This window comes from Mustelus asterias, chromosome 15, assembly GCF_964213995.1.
Source record: "Mustelus asterias chromosome 15, sMusAst1.hap1.1, whole genome shotgun sequence".
NCBI lineage: Eukaryota > Metazoa > Chordata > Chondrichthyes > Carcharhiniformes > Triakidae > Mustelus > Mustelus asterias.
In genome coordinates, this window is record NC_135815.1 from 87,612,293 (window position 1) to 87,625,737 (window position 13,445).

Sequence of the window (13,445 nt, forward strand, 5' to 3'; positions counted from 1 at the left end):
GTTTGCACATTCTCCCAGTGTCTGCGTGGTCTTCCTCCCACAGTCCAAAAGATGTGCTGGTTAGGTGCGTTGGTCATGCTAATTTCTCCCTCAGTGGATAAGGTGGGAAAGTGGAGTTGAGGATGATCACATCAGATCAGTCATGATCTCATTGATTGGCAGAGCAGACTCGATGGGCCGAATGGCCTACTTCTGTTCCTACATCTTATGGTCGTATTGGTAGCACCCTTGTCTCTGATTCAGAAGATCACGGTTTCAAACCCCAGAAACCTCAGCCTAACCTGGCCTGATACTTCAGCACAGGACTGAGAGGGTGCCGCACTGTCAGAGGTGCCATCTTTCGGGTGAGACATTAACCTGAGGCCCATGCTGCCCTCCCGTATCCCATCATGCTATCTTGAAGATAAGCAGGGGGAAGACTCCTGGCTGATATTTGTCCCTCAACCAACATCACTGGAACCGGTGGTAGAGAATAGGGGCAGGAGGAGGCCATTCGGCCCTTTGAGGCTCTCCACCATTCATAGAAATCATCGAAACCCTACAGTGCAGAAGGAGGCCATTCGGCCCATCGGGTCTGCACCGACCACAATCCCACCCAGGCCCTACCCGCTAATCCTTTTTTTTTACCCGCTAATTTACCCGCTAATCCCTCTAACCTACGCATCCCAGGACTCTGAGGGGCAATTTTTAACCTGGCCAATCAACCTAACCCGCACATCTTTGGACTGTGGGAGGAAACCGGAGCACCCGGAGGAAACCCACGCAGACACGAGGAGAATATGCAAACTCCACACAGACAGTGACCCGAGCCGGGAATCGAACCCGGGACCCTGGAGCTGTGAAACAGCAGTGCTAACCACTGTGCTACCGTGCCGCCATTCATTATGATCATGGCTGATCATCCAACTCAACAATCTGATCCTGCCTTCCCCCATACCTTTTGATCCCCCTTCGCCCCAAGTGTTGTCTCTAACTGCCTCTTGAAAACATTCAATGTTTTGGCCTCAACTACTTTCTGTGGTAGTGAATTCCACAGGCTGACCACTCTCTGCGCGAAGAAATGTCTCCTCATCTCATCGGTCTACCCCGTTTCCTCAGACTGTGACCCCTGGTTCTGGACACCTCCACCATTGGGAACATCCTTCTTGCATCTGCCCTATCTAGTACTGTTACAATTTTATAGGTTCTATGAGATTCCACCCCCCTCCGTCCATTCTTCTAAACTGCAGCAAATACAATCCTAACCCACTCAGTCTCTCCTCATACATCAGCCCCACCATCCCAGGAATCAGTCTGGTAAACCTTCGCTGCACTGCCTCTGGTTTCGCTAAAAAGGTTTATACGTTATTACGGTATAACGGGGCCTACACTTCAAATGCACTTCGGTGATGGTGAGGTGTTTTGGGATGACCAGAGGTTGTGAAAGGGGCAATAGGAATGAGCGGCACGGTAGCACAGTGGTTAGCACTGCTGCCTCACCACGCCAGGGACCTGGGTTCGATTCCCGGCTTGGGTCACTGTCTGTGTGGAGTTTGCACATTCTCCTCGTGTCTGCGTGGGTTTCCTCTGGGTGCTCCGGTTTCCTCCCACACTCCAAAGATGCGCGGGCTAGGTGGACTGGCCATGCTGAATTGCCCCTTAGTGTCAGGGGTATTATCAGAGAAAATGAATGGGGTTAGGGGGATAGGGCCTGGGTGGGATTGTGGTCGGTGCAGGCTCGATGGGGCGAATGGCCTCCTTCTGCACTGTAAGGATCCTATGATCCTATGAATGAAAGTTGCTTCTTACCTCCAGGTCTCGGAGGGTACTTTCCAGGATCTCGACGTCATTCCCAAGGTGTGAGCAGCAGCAGAGTTTCTCCTTCTCCTGCTCCAGCCACTCCTCGAATGTTTTCAGTCCGTGCTGATACTCCTGGTGGAGCTGAACCAGTTCCTCGGCCTTTCTGGTGCCCTCCTGGAAAACAAAGGAAACGGTTCTGACATCCGCCCGCACACTCGGATTGTTGAACAGGATTCTCGGAGCGCACGCAGCGCAGGGAGGACGGGTTAAAGCGCAGACTGAGCGAAGCAAGCACCCGAACGGTGTTGAAAATGGAACGACAACAGCTGACGAAGGAGCCAGTTGTTTAACCTCAAACAGAAGGAACGGCCGGCCGCATGTGTGATAACAATCACATCCTGCAGGAAGAGGAGGAGGCCATTCAGCCCTTCAGGCCTGTTCTGACAAGCAGTCAGATCATGACTGGTCCATACCTCAACCCCAGTTACTCACTCTGGTTGCATATCCTTCAATATCCTTACCCAACTAAAATCTATCTCATTCGAGAAAGCTTTAATTGAACCTAAACAGTTTTGAGTGGGGAGGGGGGGAGTGATTACCCGAATTCTCCACTTTCTTGGCATCACCTCTGAATCACCAAGTTTAATTTTAAAGTTAGAATCATAGAATAGAATCCCTACAGTGCAGAAGGTGACCATTCGGCCCATCAAGCCTGCACCAACAACAATCCCACCCAGGCCCTATCCCCATAACCCCACGTATTTACCCCCGCTAATCCCCCTGACTAAGCGACAATTTAGCACGGCCAATCCACCTAACCTGCGTGGGTTTCCTTCAGTTGCTCCGGTTTTCCTCCCACAGCCCATAGATGTGTAGATTAAGTGGATTGGCCATGCTGAACGTTTGGGGTTATGGGTAGGGCGGGAGAGAGGGCCTGGGTAAGATGATGGGCGGAAGATTACCATCCCACCTGCCACGGGAATTATAGCGGGCGGGACACGGACCGTGCAAAGGTCCGCTGGCCTCGGGTGGGATTTTCCGGTCTTGGGGGGGGGGGGGGGGGCGGCGAGTGTGGCTGGAAAACCTCGCCTATTGTGTCAGAGAGTCGGTGCAGACTCGATGGGCCGAATGGCCTCCTTCTGCACTGTAGTGATTCTATGAAAAGGATCGGAGGTCTCCCCACAGTCCCGATCAATATTGAACCTGAGGGAAACATTACTCGTGACGATCATGTTGGTGTTTTTGGGATCTTGCTGTGCGCAATTTTGGTCATCAGGTTTCCTGCATTGCAGCAGTGATTATATTTCAGAAAGTACTTCAGCGCACTTTGAGACGTCCTAGAGTTCTGAGCAGTGCTACCAAACTGTAAGTCTATCCTATCCTGTTAGCTTTGCCGAGTGTACCTTTGCCTTTTCACTCAGGTTGTTGAAGCGTTCCTGGAGTTCCTGCAGTTCCAGGCGGCTGACGTAATGCTGGGCCATGTTCTCGCCTTTGGCCTGGATGGTCTGCAGCAGACGTCGGTGGCTCAGTGTGTCCTCATACAGCAGCTGAAACAGCAGAGTTCACACCTGACGCATCGTACACAAAGCAAAGCCCTTCTGAAAGCACTCACTGCAGTAAAACGCACCAGAGCTTTCAGCCGCAGCAAGTCGGGTGGGGTGGGGTATCGTCCACAGTCTGAACCCAGGGACACTGGGTCATCGAGGCACAGTCAGAGAATGGGGAAACTTGAGGTGACACGTCTGAAGGAGACCTGAGGTTCTGATGTTGGCCATAACCAGGGAGTCCGCTGCCCTGGCCAGGGAATTCTCCCCTCGTATATATATATAATTTTTTATTTATTCTTGGGATATGGGTGTCGCTGGCTGGCCAACATTTATTGCCCATCCCTAGTTGCCCTTGAGAAGGTGGTGGTGAGCTAGCTTCTTGAATCGCTGAGTCCATGTTCTGTGGGTTGACCCACATTGCCGTTAGGGAGGGGATTCCAGGATTTTGACCCAGTGACTGCGAAGGAACGATGATATATTTCCAAGTCAGGACGGTGAGTGGCTTGGAGGGGAACTTGCAGGTGGTGATGTTCCCATGTACCTGCTGCCCTTGTCCTTCTAGATGGAAGTGGTCGTGGGTTTGGAAGGTGCTGTCTGAGGATCTTTGGTGAATTGCTGCAGTGCATCTTGTAGATAGTACACACTGCTGCTACTGAGCGTCGGTGGTGGAGGGAGTGGATGTTTGTAGATGTGGTGCCAATCAAGCGGGGCTGCTTTGTCCTGGACGGTGTCAAGTTTCTTGAGTGTTGTTGGAGCTGCACCCATCCAGGCAAGTGGGGAGTATTCCATCACACTCCTGACTTGTGCCTTGTAGATGGTGGACAGACTTTGGGGAGTCAGGAGGTGAGTTACTCTCCGCAGTATTCCCAGCTTCTGCCCTGCTCTTGGAACCACTGTGTTTATGTGGTGAGTCCAGTTGAGTTCCTGGTCAAGGGTAACTCCAAGGATGTTGACAGTGGGGGATTCAGTGATGGTAACACCACTGAATGTCATGGGGCGGTGGTTAGAGTGTCTCTTATTGGTGATGGTCATTGCCTGGTGTCTCAATAGATGCCCTTCCAGTGGGGGCAGTGACCCAGAGAAACTGGATCAGTAATTCAGAGAATTGGACGAGCCAAATAGGGAGCCTAAATTCCAATCTCACCGTCGCAGTTTGAGAATTTGTATTTAGTTCAGGAACAAATGAAAATCTCTGATCAGTAAAAGTCACCTCAATCCTGTCAGTCTGTCACAAAAACCCGAGAAGTTCACTAGTGTTCCTTTGGGGAAGGGAGGTTGCTGTCCTTACCCATTTTGGTCCACATCTGAATTTTAAACCCACTAAATTTGTCATGATTTTAAGCCCCTCAACTTGAGCTTTCTCTGCTCCGACAGGGGAAACCCCACACTCTCCAGCCTCTCCAAGTAACTACATCCCCTCATTCTCAATTTGATTTGATTTGATTTATTATTGTCACATGTAGAACATAGAACATAGAACATTACAGCGCAGAACAGGCCCTTCGGCCCACGATGTTGCACCGACCAGTTTAAAAAAAAACTGTGACCCTCCAACCTAAACCAATTTCTTTTCGTCCATGAACCTATCTACGGATCTCTTAAACGCCCCCAAACTAGGCGCATTTACTACTGATGCTGGCAGGGCATTCCAATCCCTCACCACCCTCTGGGTAAAGAACCTACGCCTGACATCGGTTCTATAACTACCCCCCCTCAATTTAAAGCCATGCCCCCTCGTGCTGGATTTCTCCATCAGAGGAAAAAGGCTATCACTATCCACCCTATCTAAACCTCTAATCATCTTATATGTTTCAATAAGATCCCCTCTTAGCCGCCGCCTTTCCAGCGAAAACAATCCCAAATCCCTCAGCCTCTCCTCATAGGATCTCCCCTCCATACCAGGCAACATCCTGGTAAACCTCCTCTGCACCCTCTCCAAAGCCTCCACATCCTTCCTGTAATGTGGGGACCAGAACTGCACACAGTACTCCAAGTGCGGCCGCACCAGAGTTGTGTACAGTTGCAACATAACGCTACGACTCCTAAATTCAATCCCCCTACCAATAAACGCCAAGACACCATATGCCTTCTTAACAACCTTATCTACTTGATTCCCAACTTTCAGGGATCTATGCACACATACACCTAGATCCCTCTGCTCCTCCACACTATTCAAAGTCCTCCCGTTAGCCCTATACTCAACACATCTGTTATTCCTACCAAAGTGAATTACCTCACACTTCTCCGCATTAAACTCCATCCGCCACCTCTCGGCCCAACTTTGCAACCTGTCTAAGTCTTCCTGCAAACTACGACACCCTTCCTCACTGTCTACCACACCACCGACTTTGGTGTCATCAGCAAATTTGCTAATCCACCCAACTATACCCTCATCCAGATCATTAATAAATATTACAAACAGCAGTGGCCCCAAAACAGATCCCTGAGGTACACCACTTGTAACCGCACTCCATGATGAATATTTACTATCAACCACCACCCTCTGTTTCCTATCCGCTAGCCAATTCCTGATCCAATTTCCTAGATCACCCCCAATCCCATACATCTGCATTTTCTGCAGAAGCCTACCATGGTGAACCTTATCAAACGCCTTACTAAAATCCATATATACCACGTCCACTGCCTTGCCCCCATCCACCTCCTTGGTCACTTTCTCAAAAAACTCAATAAGGTTAGTAAGGCACGACCTACCTGCCACAAAACCATGCTGACTATCACCTATCAATTCATTACTCTCCAAATAACTATAAATCCTATCCCTTATAATTTTTTCCAACATCTTGCCGACAACAGAAGTGAGACTCACCGGTCTATAATTCCCGGGGAAGTCTCTGTTCCCCTTCTTAAACAATGGGACAACATTCGCTAACCTCCAATCTTCTGGTACTATACCAGAGGCCAACGACGACCTGAAGATCAGAGCCAGAGGCTCTGCAATCACTTCTCTTGCCTCCCAGAGAATCCTTGGATAAATCCCATCCGGACCAGGGGATTTATCTATTTTCAGACCCTCCAGAATATCCTGCACATCCTCCTTATCAACTGTAATACTGTCTATTCTACTCCCTTGCAACCCAGTGTCCTCCTCAGCTATATTCATGTCCCCTTGCGTGAACACCGAAGAGAAATATTGGTTCAATGCTTCACCAATCTCCTCCGGTTCCACACATAACTTCCCTCTGCCATCTATAACTGGCCCTAAACTTGCCCTAACCAACCTTCTGTTCTTGACATACCTATAGAACGCCTTAGGATTCTCTTTAACCCTATCCGCCAAAGTCTTCTCATGTCCCCTTTTAGCCCTTCTAAGCTCGCTCTTCAACTCCCTCTTAGCCAATCTAAAGCATATGTATTAGCATACAGTGAAAATGTATTAGCATACAGTGAAAAGTCTTGTTTCTTGCTCACTGTACAGACAAAGCATACCGTTCATAGAGGAAGAAACGAGGGAGTGCAGAATGTAGTGTTACAGTCATAGCTAGGGTGTAGAGAAAGATTAACTGAATGCGAGGTAGGTCCATTCGAAAGTCTGATGCCAGCAGGGAAGAAGCTGTTCTTGAGTCGGTTGGTATGTGACCTCAGACTTTTGTATCTTTTTCCCGATGGAAGAAGGTGGAAGAGTGAATGTCCGGGGTGCGTGGGGTCCTTAATTATGCTGGCTGCTTTTCTGAGGCAGCGGGAAGTGTAGACAGAGTCAATGGATGGGAGACTGGTTTGCATGATGGATTGGGCTACATTCACGACCTTTGGTCCCCAAAGCCTTCCTAAGGTTAACCTGAACCGGATATATTCCAGCTGATGTCAAGCGATTCTTCGATATAGGTTTGAAGAGCATCCTGACAACTGCACTGTATTCTGCTATTTATAAAGCTTCTGTTAATGAGTCCCAACACTTTCAACGATCAGCTTGTCGAACAATTATTGCGTTTTAAGAGTAACCCACTAAGCGTGGAGTTTTTTGGGAAGTTTGGAGATAGAATCAGGCCCCTTTCTATCATATCTCTGATTTGAGCCAACTGAGCTTCACCTTGTCTTTCCAGCCTCCCATCCACTGACTCTGTCTACACTTCCCGCTGCCTCGGAAAAGCAGCCAGCATAATTAAGGAGCCCACGCACCCCGGACATTCTCTCTTCCGCCTTCTTCCGTCGGGAAAAATATAAAAAAGTCTGAGATCACGTACCAGCCGACTCAAGAATAGCTTCTTCCCTGCTGCTGTCAGACCTTTGAATGGGCCTACCTCGCATTAAGTTGATCTTTCTCTGCACCCGAGCTATGACTGTAACACTACATTCTGCACTCTCTCCTTTCCTTCTCCTCTATGTACTCTATGAATGGTATGCTTTGTCTGTATAGCGCGCAAGAAACAATACTTTCCACTGTATCCCAATACATGTGACAATAATAAATCAAATCTAATCAGATGGTAGCTTTATCCATCTGTACCCTCTTCCGTACCTTGGCTTTGCCCAGTCCTGTAGCTTTGTCCCTGAATTCTGTATACTGTCGTTCAGAGGCCTTCAGATCTCCCTCCATCCGATCCATCCAGCTCATAAACTGACGGACATCGTCCTGGTAACTGGTCCACTGCGATAACGCACTTTCCAATTGGCTGCACAGAGGATTGAGAAAGATGACATCAGTGTGGTGAGTCCAAATTCAGAAAGTCCCTCCCCACCGCCAGGCAGCAGCCCTCAGTAGAAGCAGTTGCAGTGTGTCCTGCCCGGGGAAATTTCACTTACACTGCAATGCTTTGTGTTTTAGATGGAGGATCACACTGACATGTTGTCAGTCCGTTATACAGTGCTGCCCAAACACCAAACTGAACAAAGGAACTGGCGCTGAAATGCAATGTGGATTTTTAGAATGAGGAATGAAGATTTTTGAAGCCTCACCCAGCACCTAATTAATCCATGGCACCCAACTCCCCCCTGGCAACAAACTCCCCCCAGCGCCAAATTCACCCCCAGCATCAACCTCTCGCCGGCACCGAATTCCCCCAGCACCAAACACTCCCCGGCACCAAACTCTCCCCGGCACCAAACTCTCGCCGGCACTGAATTCCCCCAGCACCAAACACTCCCCAGCACCAAACACTCCCCAGCACTGAATTCCCCCAGCACCAAACTCTCCCCGGCACCAAACTCTCCCCGGCACCAAATTCTCCCCGGCACCAAACTCTCCCCGGCACCAAACGCTCCCCAGCACCAAACTCTCCCCGGCACAAAACTCTCCCCAGCACTGAATTCCCCCAGCACCAAACACTCCCCAGCACCAAACACTCCCCAGCACCAAACTCTCCCCGGCATCAAACTCTCCCCGGCACCAAATTCTCCCCGGCACCAAACTCTCCCTGGCACCAAACTCTCCCCGGCACCAAATTCTCCCCGGCACCAAACTCTCCCCGGCACCAAACGCTCCCCAGCACCAAACCTCCCCAGCACCAAACTCTCCCCAGCACCAAACTCTCCCCAACACCAAACTCTCCCCGGCACAAAACTCTCCCCAGCACTGAATTCCCCCAGCACCAAACACTCCCCGGCACCAAACTCTCCCCGGCACCAAACACTCCCCAGCACCAAACCTCCCCAGCACCAAACTCTTCCCAGCACCAAACTCTCCCCAGCACCAAACTCTCCCCAGCACTGAATTCCCCCAGCACTGAATTCCCCCGGCACCAAACTCTCCCCGGCACCAAACTCTCCCCGGCACCAAACTCTCCCCGGCACCAAACTCTCCCCGGCACCAAACTCTCCCCAGCACTAAACTCTCCCCAGCACTGAATTCCCCCAGCACTAAACTGTCCCCGGCACCAAACTGTCCCCGGCACCAAACTCTCCCCGGCACCAAACTCTCCCCGGCACCAAACTCTCCCCGGCACCAAACTCTCCCCGGCACCAAACTCTCCCCGGCACCAAACTCTCCCCGGCACCAAACTCTCCCCGGCACCAAACTCTCCCCGGCACCAAACTCTCCCCAGCACCAAACTCTCCCCAGCACCAAACTCTCCCCAGCACTGAATTCCCCCAGCACTAAACTGTCCCCGGCACCAAACTCTCCCCGGCACCAAACTCTCCCCGGCACCAAACTCTCCCCGGCACCAAACTCTCCCCGGCACCAAACTCTCCCCGGCACCAAACTCTCCCCGGCACCAAACTCTCCCCGGCACCAAACTCTCCCCAGCACTAAACTCTCCCCGGCACCAAACTCTCCCCGGCACCAAACTCTCCCCGGCACCAAACTCTCCCCGGCACCAAACTCTCCCCAGCACCAAACTCTCCCCAGCACCAAACTCTCCCCAGCACCAAACTCTCCCTGGCACCAAACTCTCCCCGGCACCAAACTCTCCCTGGCACCAAACTCTCCCCGGCACCAAACTCTCCCCGGCACCAAACTCTCCCCGGCACCAAACTCTCCCCGGCACCAAACTCTCCCCGGCACCAAATTCTCCCCAGCACCAAATTCTCCCCAGCACCAAATTCTCCCCAGCACCAAATTCTCCCCAGCACCAAATTCACCCCGGCACCAAATTCCTCCCGGCACCAAATTCCCCACCCCCTCTGGTGCTGAATTGCTAACATTAGCACTGTGTTTACAAAGTGCTCTGTGGGACTGCTGCACCGATGCAGTGCTGCACTGTTGTAGTTGCCATCTTTCAGGTGAGACTTTACATTAAGGCCTTGCTGCTCTCTCAGGCGGGTGTAAAATACGTCCTGGCTTCTCTTCAGTGAGAAACAGGAGTTCTCCTGATGTACCAACTAACACTCCCCTATTAACCAACAACCCCATGCACTAATTAGCTGGTCATTCATTGGTTAACCCACACATGATGGCACTGAGGCGCAGAGCAAATTTCAGACTCAATATTGGACAGGCACTCATTCAGGACCATGCTATAATTCCCATAGACAGACTGGGCTGAAATATACAGGCGTCCCGCAGGTGGGAAAGCAGACTGATAGGCATATAAATCAGGGTCTCGTGCCATTGCACCATGTCCACTGCCTACCCCACCAGGAGTTTAGGAGGGGCAGGCTAGATCACCAGTTGAGGCCCTTGTCTGGGCAATTAATGCCAAATTAAGGGCCTTAACCCGCCACCATCTGAAGTGAACCGAAGGCAAACAGTCAGCCCGACTGGTTTCTCTGTGCGGGTTGCTGGTGAGTGAGGGCTCCCTCCTTAACCTGTACCCCCTGCCCCAAGCTGTAACCCCTTCCCCCTCATCTTCTCCATTCCCCATGGCCTCTCAAACCTCAGCCCCAATCCCACCTTCCCTGACACCCAAAGACTTATAAAGTTCCGATCCATCACAGGTTGCCTCCTTGCCTCTAGGCAGGCAAGAAGGGAAATGGTACATTGGCCTTCGTAGCGAGAGGATTTGAGTATAGGGATAGGGATGTTTTACTGCAATTGTATAGGGCGTTGGTGAGGCCTATACAAGGCCCTGGAGTATTGTGTGAAGTGTTGGTCCCCTTATCTGAGGAAGGATGTCCTTGCTAGAGAGGGAGCACAGCGAAGGTTTACCAGGCTGATTCCTGGGATGGCAGGTCTGTCATATGAAGAGAGACTAAGTCGGTTAGGATTGTATTCACTGGAGTTTAGAAGAGTGAGAGGGGAATCTCATAGAAACTTATAAAATTCTAACAGGATTAGACAGGGTAGATTCAGAAAGAATGTTCCCAATGGTGGGGGACTCCAGAACTAGTGGGTCATAGTTTGAGGATAAGGGGTAAACCTTTTAGGACTGAGGTGAGGAGAAATGTCTTCACCCAGAGGGTGGTGAATGTGTGGAATTCACTCCCACAGAAAGTAGTTGAAACCAGAGATTTGGCTGGGATTTTATGGCTCGTCCCGAAACCGTAAAGTCCGCCCCAAGGTCAATGGACCTTTCTATGTTCCCCCCGTCACCCGCTCCGATTCCCGTGGCAGGCGGGGCGGTAAAATTCCAGCCGTTGCCTGATTTCAAGGAGAAATTAGATGTAGCTCTTGGGGCTAAAGGGATCAAAGGATATGGAGGAGGGAGGCGGGATCAGGATGTTGAATTTGATGATCACCATGATCAAAATGAATGGGGGAGCAGGCCCGATGGGCTGAATGGCCTACTCCTCCTTCTAAGTTTCAATGTTTTTGACCAGGTGCAGTACTAGCTGTGCCCACCGCTTGCACTGGCATTACTGGTACAGGAGAGAGGTGGGACTTACTGTCGTGGAGGGGTGAGAATCCAATCTCCATCCAATGGCTGCAGGGCAGGCGGCGTTCGACATGGTGGACGCCCTCTTGATGTTTCAGCCGGGGGAAGAGGGAGTTGGGGGGGAGAGGGGGGAGAGCAGGGCGCCCCCTGTAATTCAGCCCATTAGTTTCTGCCCATGGTGGTCACTGCAAAGGCCGTGGTTGAGTTTGATGCGCTACCCCCTGCCCCCTCCCCCTCCCCCGGTTCTGTCACAGGGACTGACCTTTTGCATTGAATGGAGAAGGAGAGGAGAGAGTCCCAGGAGTCCTTCAGGTCGTCCATCTGCTTGCGGATGGCGGGGGTGCCCTCGGGGGAGGTGCCCCTCAGGACAGACTCGCCGCGAGTCAGCACCATCTTCAGCTGGATCTCCTTCTCCTGTCTCAGGGCGAGCAGAGCCTGTCGAAAGAACAATCCAATCGCGGTTAATAAAGGCCTGGGAACCGTCAAACTTCACCCATCCTCCCAAAAATCCATTCTTGGAATGGGGGGAGGGGTGGGGGCATCTCCCACCATTGAATCATAGGATCCCTACAGTGCAGAAGGAGGCCATTCAGCCCATTGAGTCTACACCAACAACAATCCCACTTAGTCCCAAAAGCCCACATATTTACTGCACTAATTCCTCGAACATACACATGCCAGGACACTAACGGGCAATTTACCATGGTCAATCCACCTATCCTGCATATCTTTCGACACTAGGTATCAATTTAGCATGGCCAATCAACCTAACCCGCACATCTTTGGACTGTGGGAGGAAACCGGAGCACCCGGAGGAAACCCACGCAGACACGGGGAGAATGTGCAGACTCTGCACAGACAGTGACCCGAGCCGGGAATTGAACCCGGGTCCCTGGTGCTGTGAGGCAGCAGTGCTAACCACTGTGCCACCGTGCCGACCAGGTGGGCATCTATTGCCCATTCACCCCTAAGAAGGCGGTGTCATCTTCTTGAACAACTGTATGGTGAAGGAACGCCCACATCGCTGTTTTAGAGAGAAGGATTTTCACCCAGAAACCATGGGGAATGACAATATATTGTCCAGTCAGGTTGGTGGGAGTCTCTGTTGGGAAAACGTGGGAGGGGCAGTATTCCCAAAGGCCTCCTGCCCTTCTCCGTCTAGTTTGAGGGTCTGAGAGGTGCTGGTTGAAAAAGCCTTGGCAGGTTGCTGCTGTGTACAGTTCGGCAGGGATTTTCCAGCCCTTCAACAATCTTCCTGTCCCGCCAGTGTGAATGGAGAAATCTCACCACGCCTGGAACAGATTGCTGCAGTGGCTGCATCAGGAAAATCATTGCTTTGCTCCAAGAAGTACTATAAGTTCACTTGCCGGCCTCACAATGGAGGAAACCTTGGGCGGGCGGGACAGGAGGCGGATGGCAAGCTACTGAAATCTCCATTCAAATTGGCGGGACAGGAAGATCCCACCAGCGTGAAGGGCTGGAAAATTCAGCCTTCAGGTGGGATACCCTGGCAGTGAAATCCTAACCGTTGAGGAATTGGTGTCTATTTAGAATATCTGTTATGGTTTGCCAAACCATGAATAATTCTGCCCAGCGCTGTGGCATCCTGCCCTTGCGTGTTAAGAGTTTCCTGGATACTGATTGTGGTTTGGGTGATTTAAAACAGAACAACACAAGAAAGTAGCACAAATGAGAAAACAGCATTGAGACACAGAGATATCCACCTCACGTGAAAACGGTTCGAACCTTACGATAAGATGTCAGGATACATTTCCATCTTCCGTTCCTTTCTCTTCATTCATTCATGGGACATGGGCATCGCTGGCTGGCCAGCATTTACTGCCCATTCCTAGCTGCCCGAGGGCAGTTGAGAGTCAACCACGTATAGGTCTGACCAGGTAAGGATGGC

At 51.1% G+C, this 13,445-nt stretch overlaps 2 protein-coding genes across 2 annotated transcripts in view; one reads left to right on the plus strand and one right to left on the minus strand.

Annotated features, from left to right (window-relative positions):
- Positions 1-13,445, plus strand: part of esr1 (estrogen receptor 1) — an 887,250-nt gene that overhangs the window by 829,890 nt on the left and 43,915 nt on the right. The gene's annotated exons all lie outside the window — the stretch shown is intronic.
- The window catches only part of LOC144504750 (nesprin-1-like), a 603,924-nt gene that overhangs the window by 307,652 nt on the left and 282,827 nt on the right, over positions 1-13,445 (minus strand). The window contains exons 60-63 of the mRNA XM_078230493.1: positions 11,799-11,971; positions 7,804-7,957; positions 3,183-3,326; positions 1,789-1,953 (exon numbers count right to left, since the gene is read on the minus strand). Of these exons, the coding sequence (XP_078086619.1) occupies positions 1,789-1,953; positions 3,183-3,326; positions 7,804-7,957; positions 11,799-11,971 (636 nt within the window). The remainder of the gene's footprint in view (positions 1-1,788; positions 1,954-3,182; positions 3,327-7,803; positions 7,958-11,798; positions 11,972-13,445) is intronic.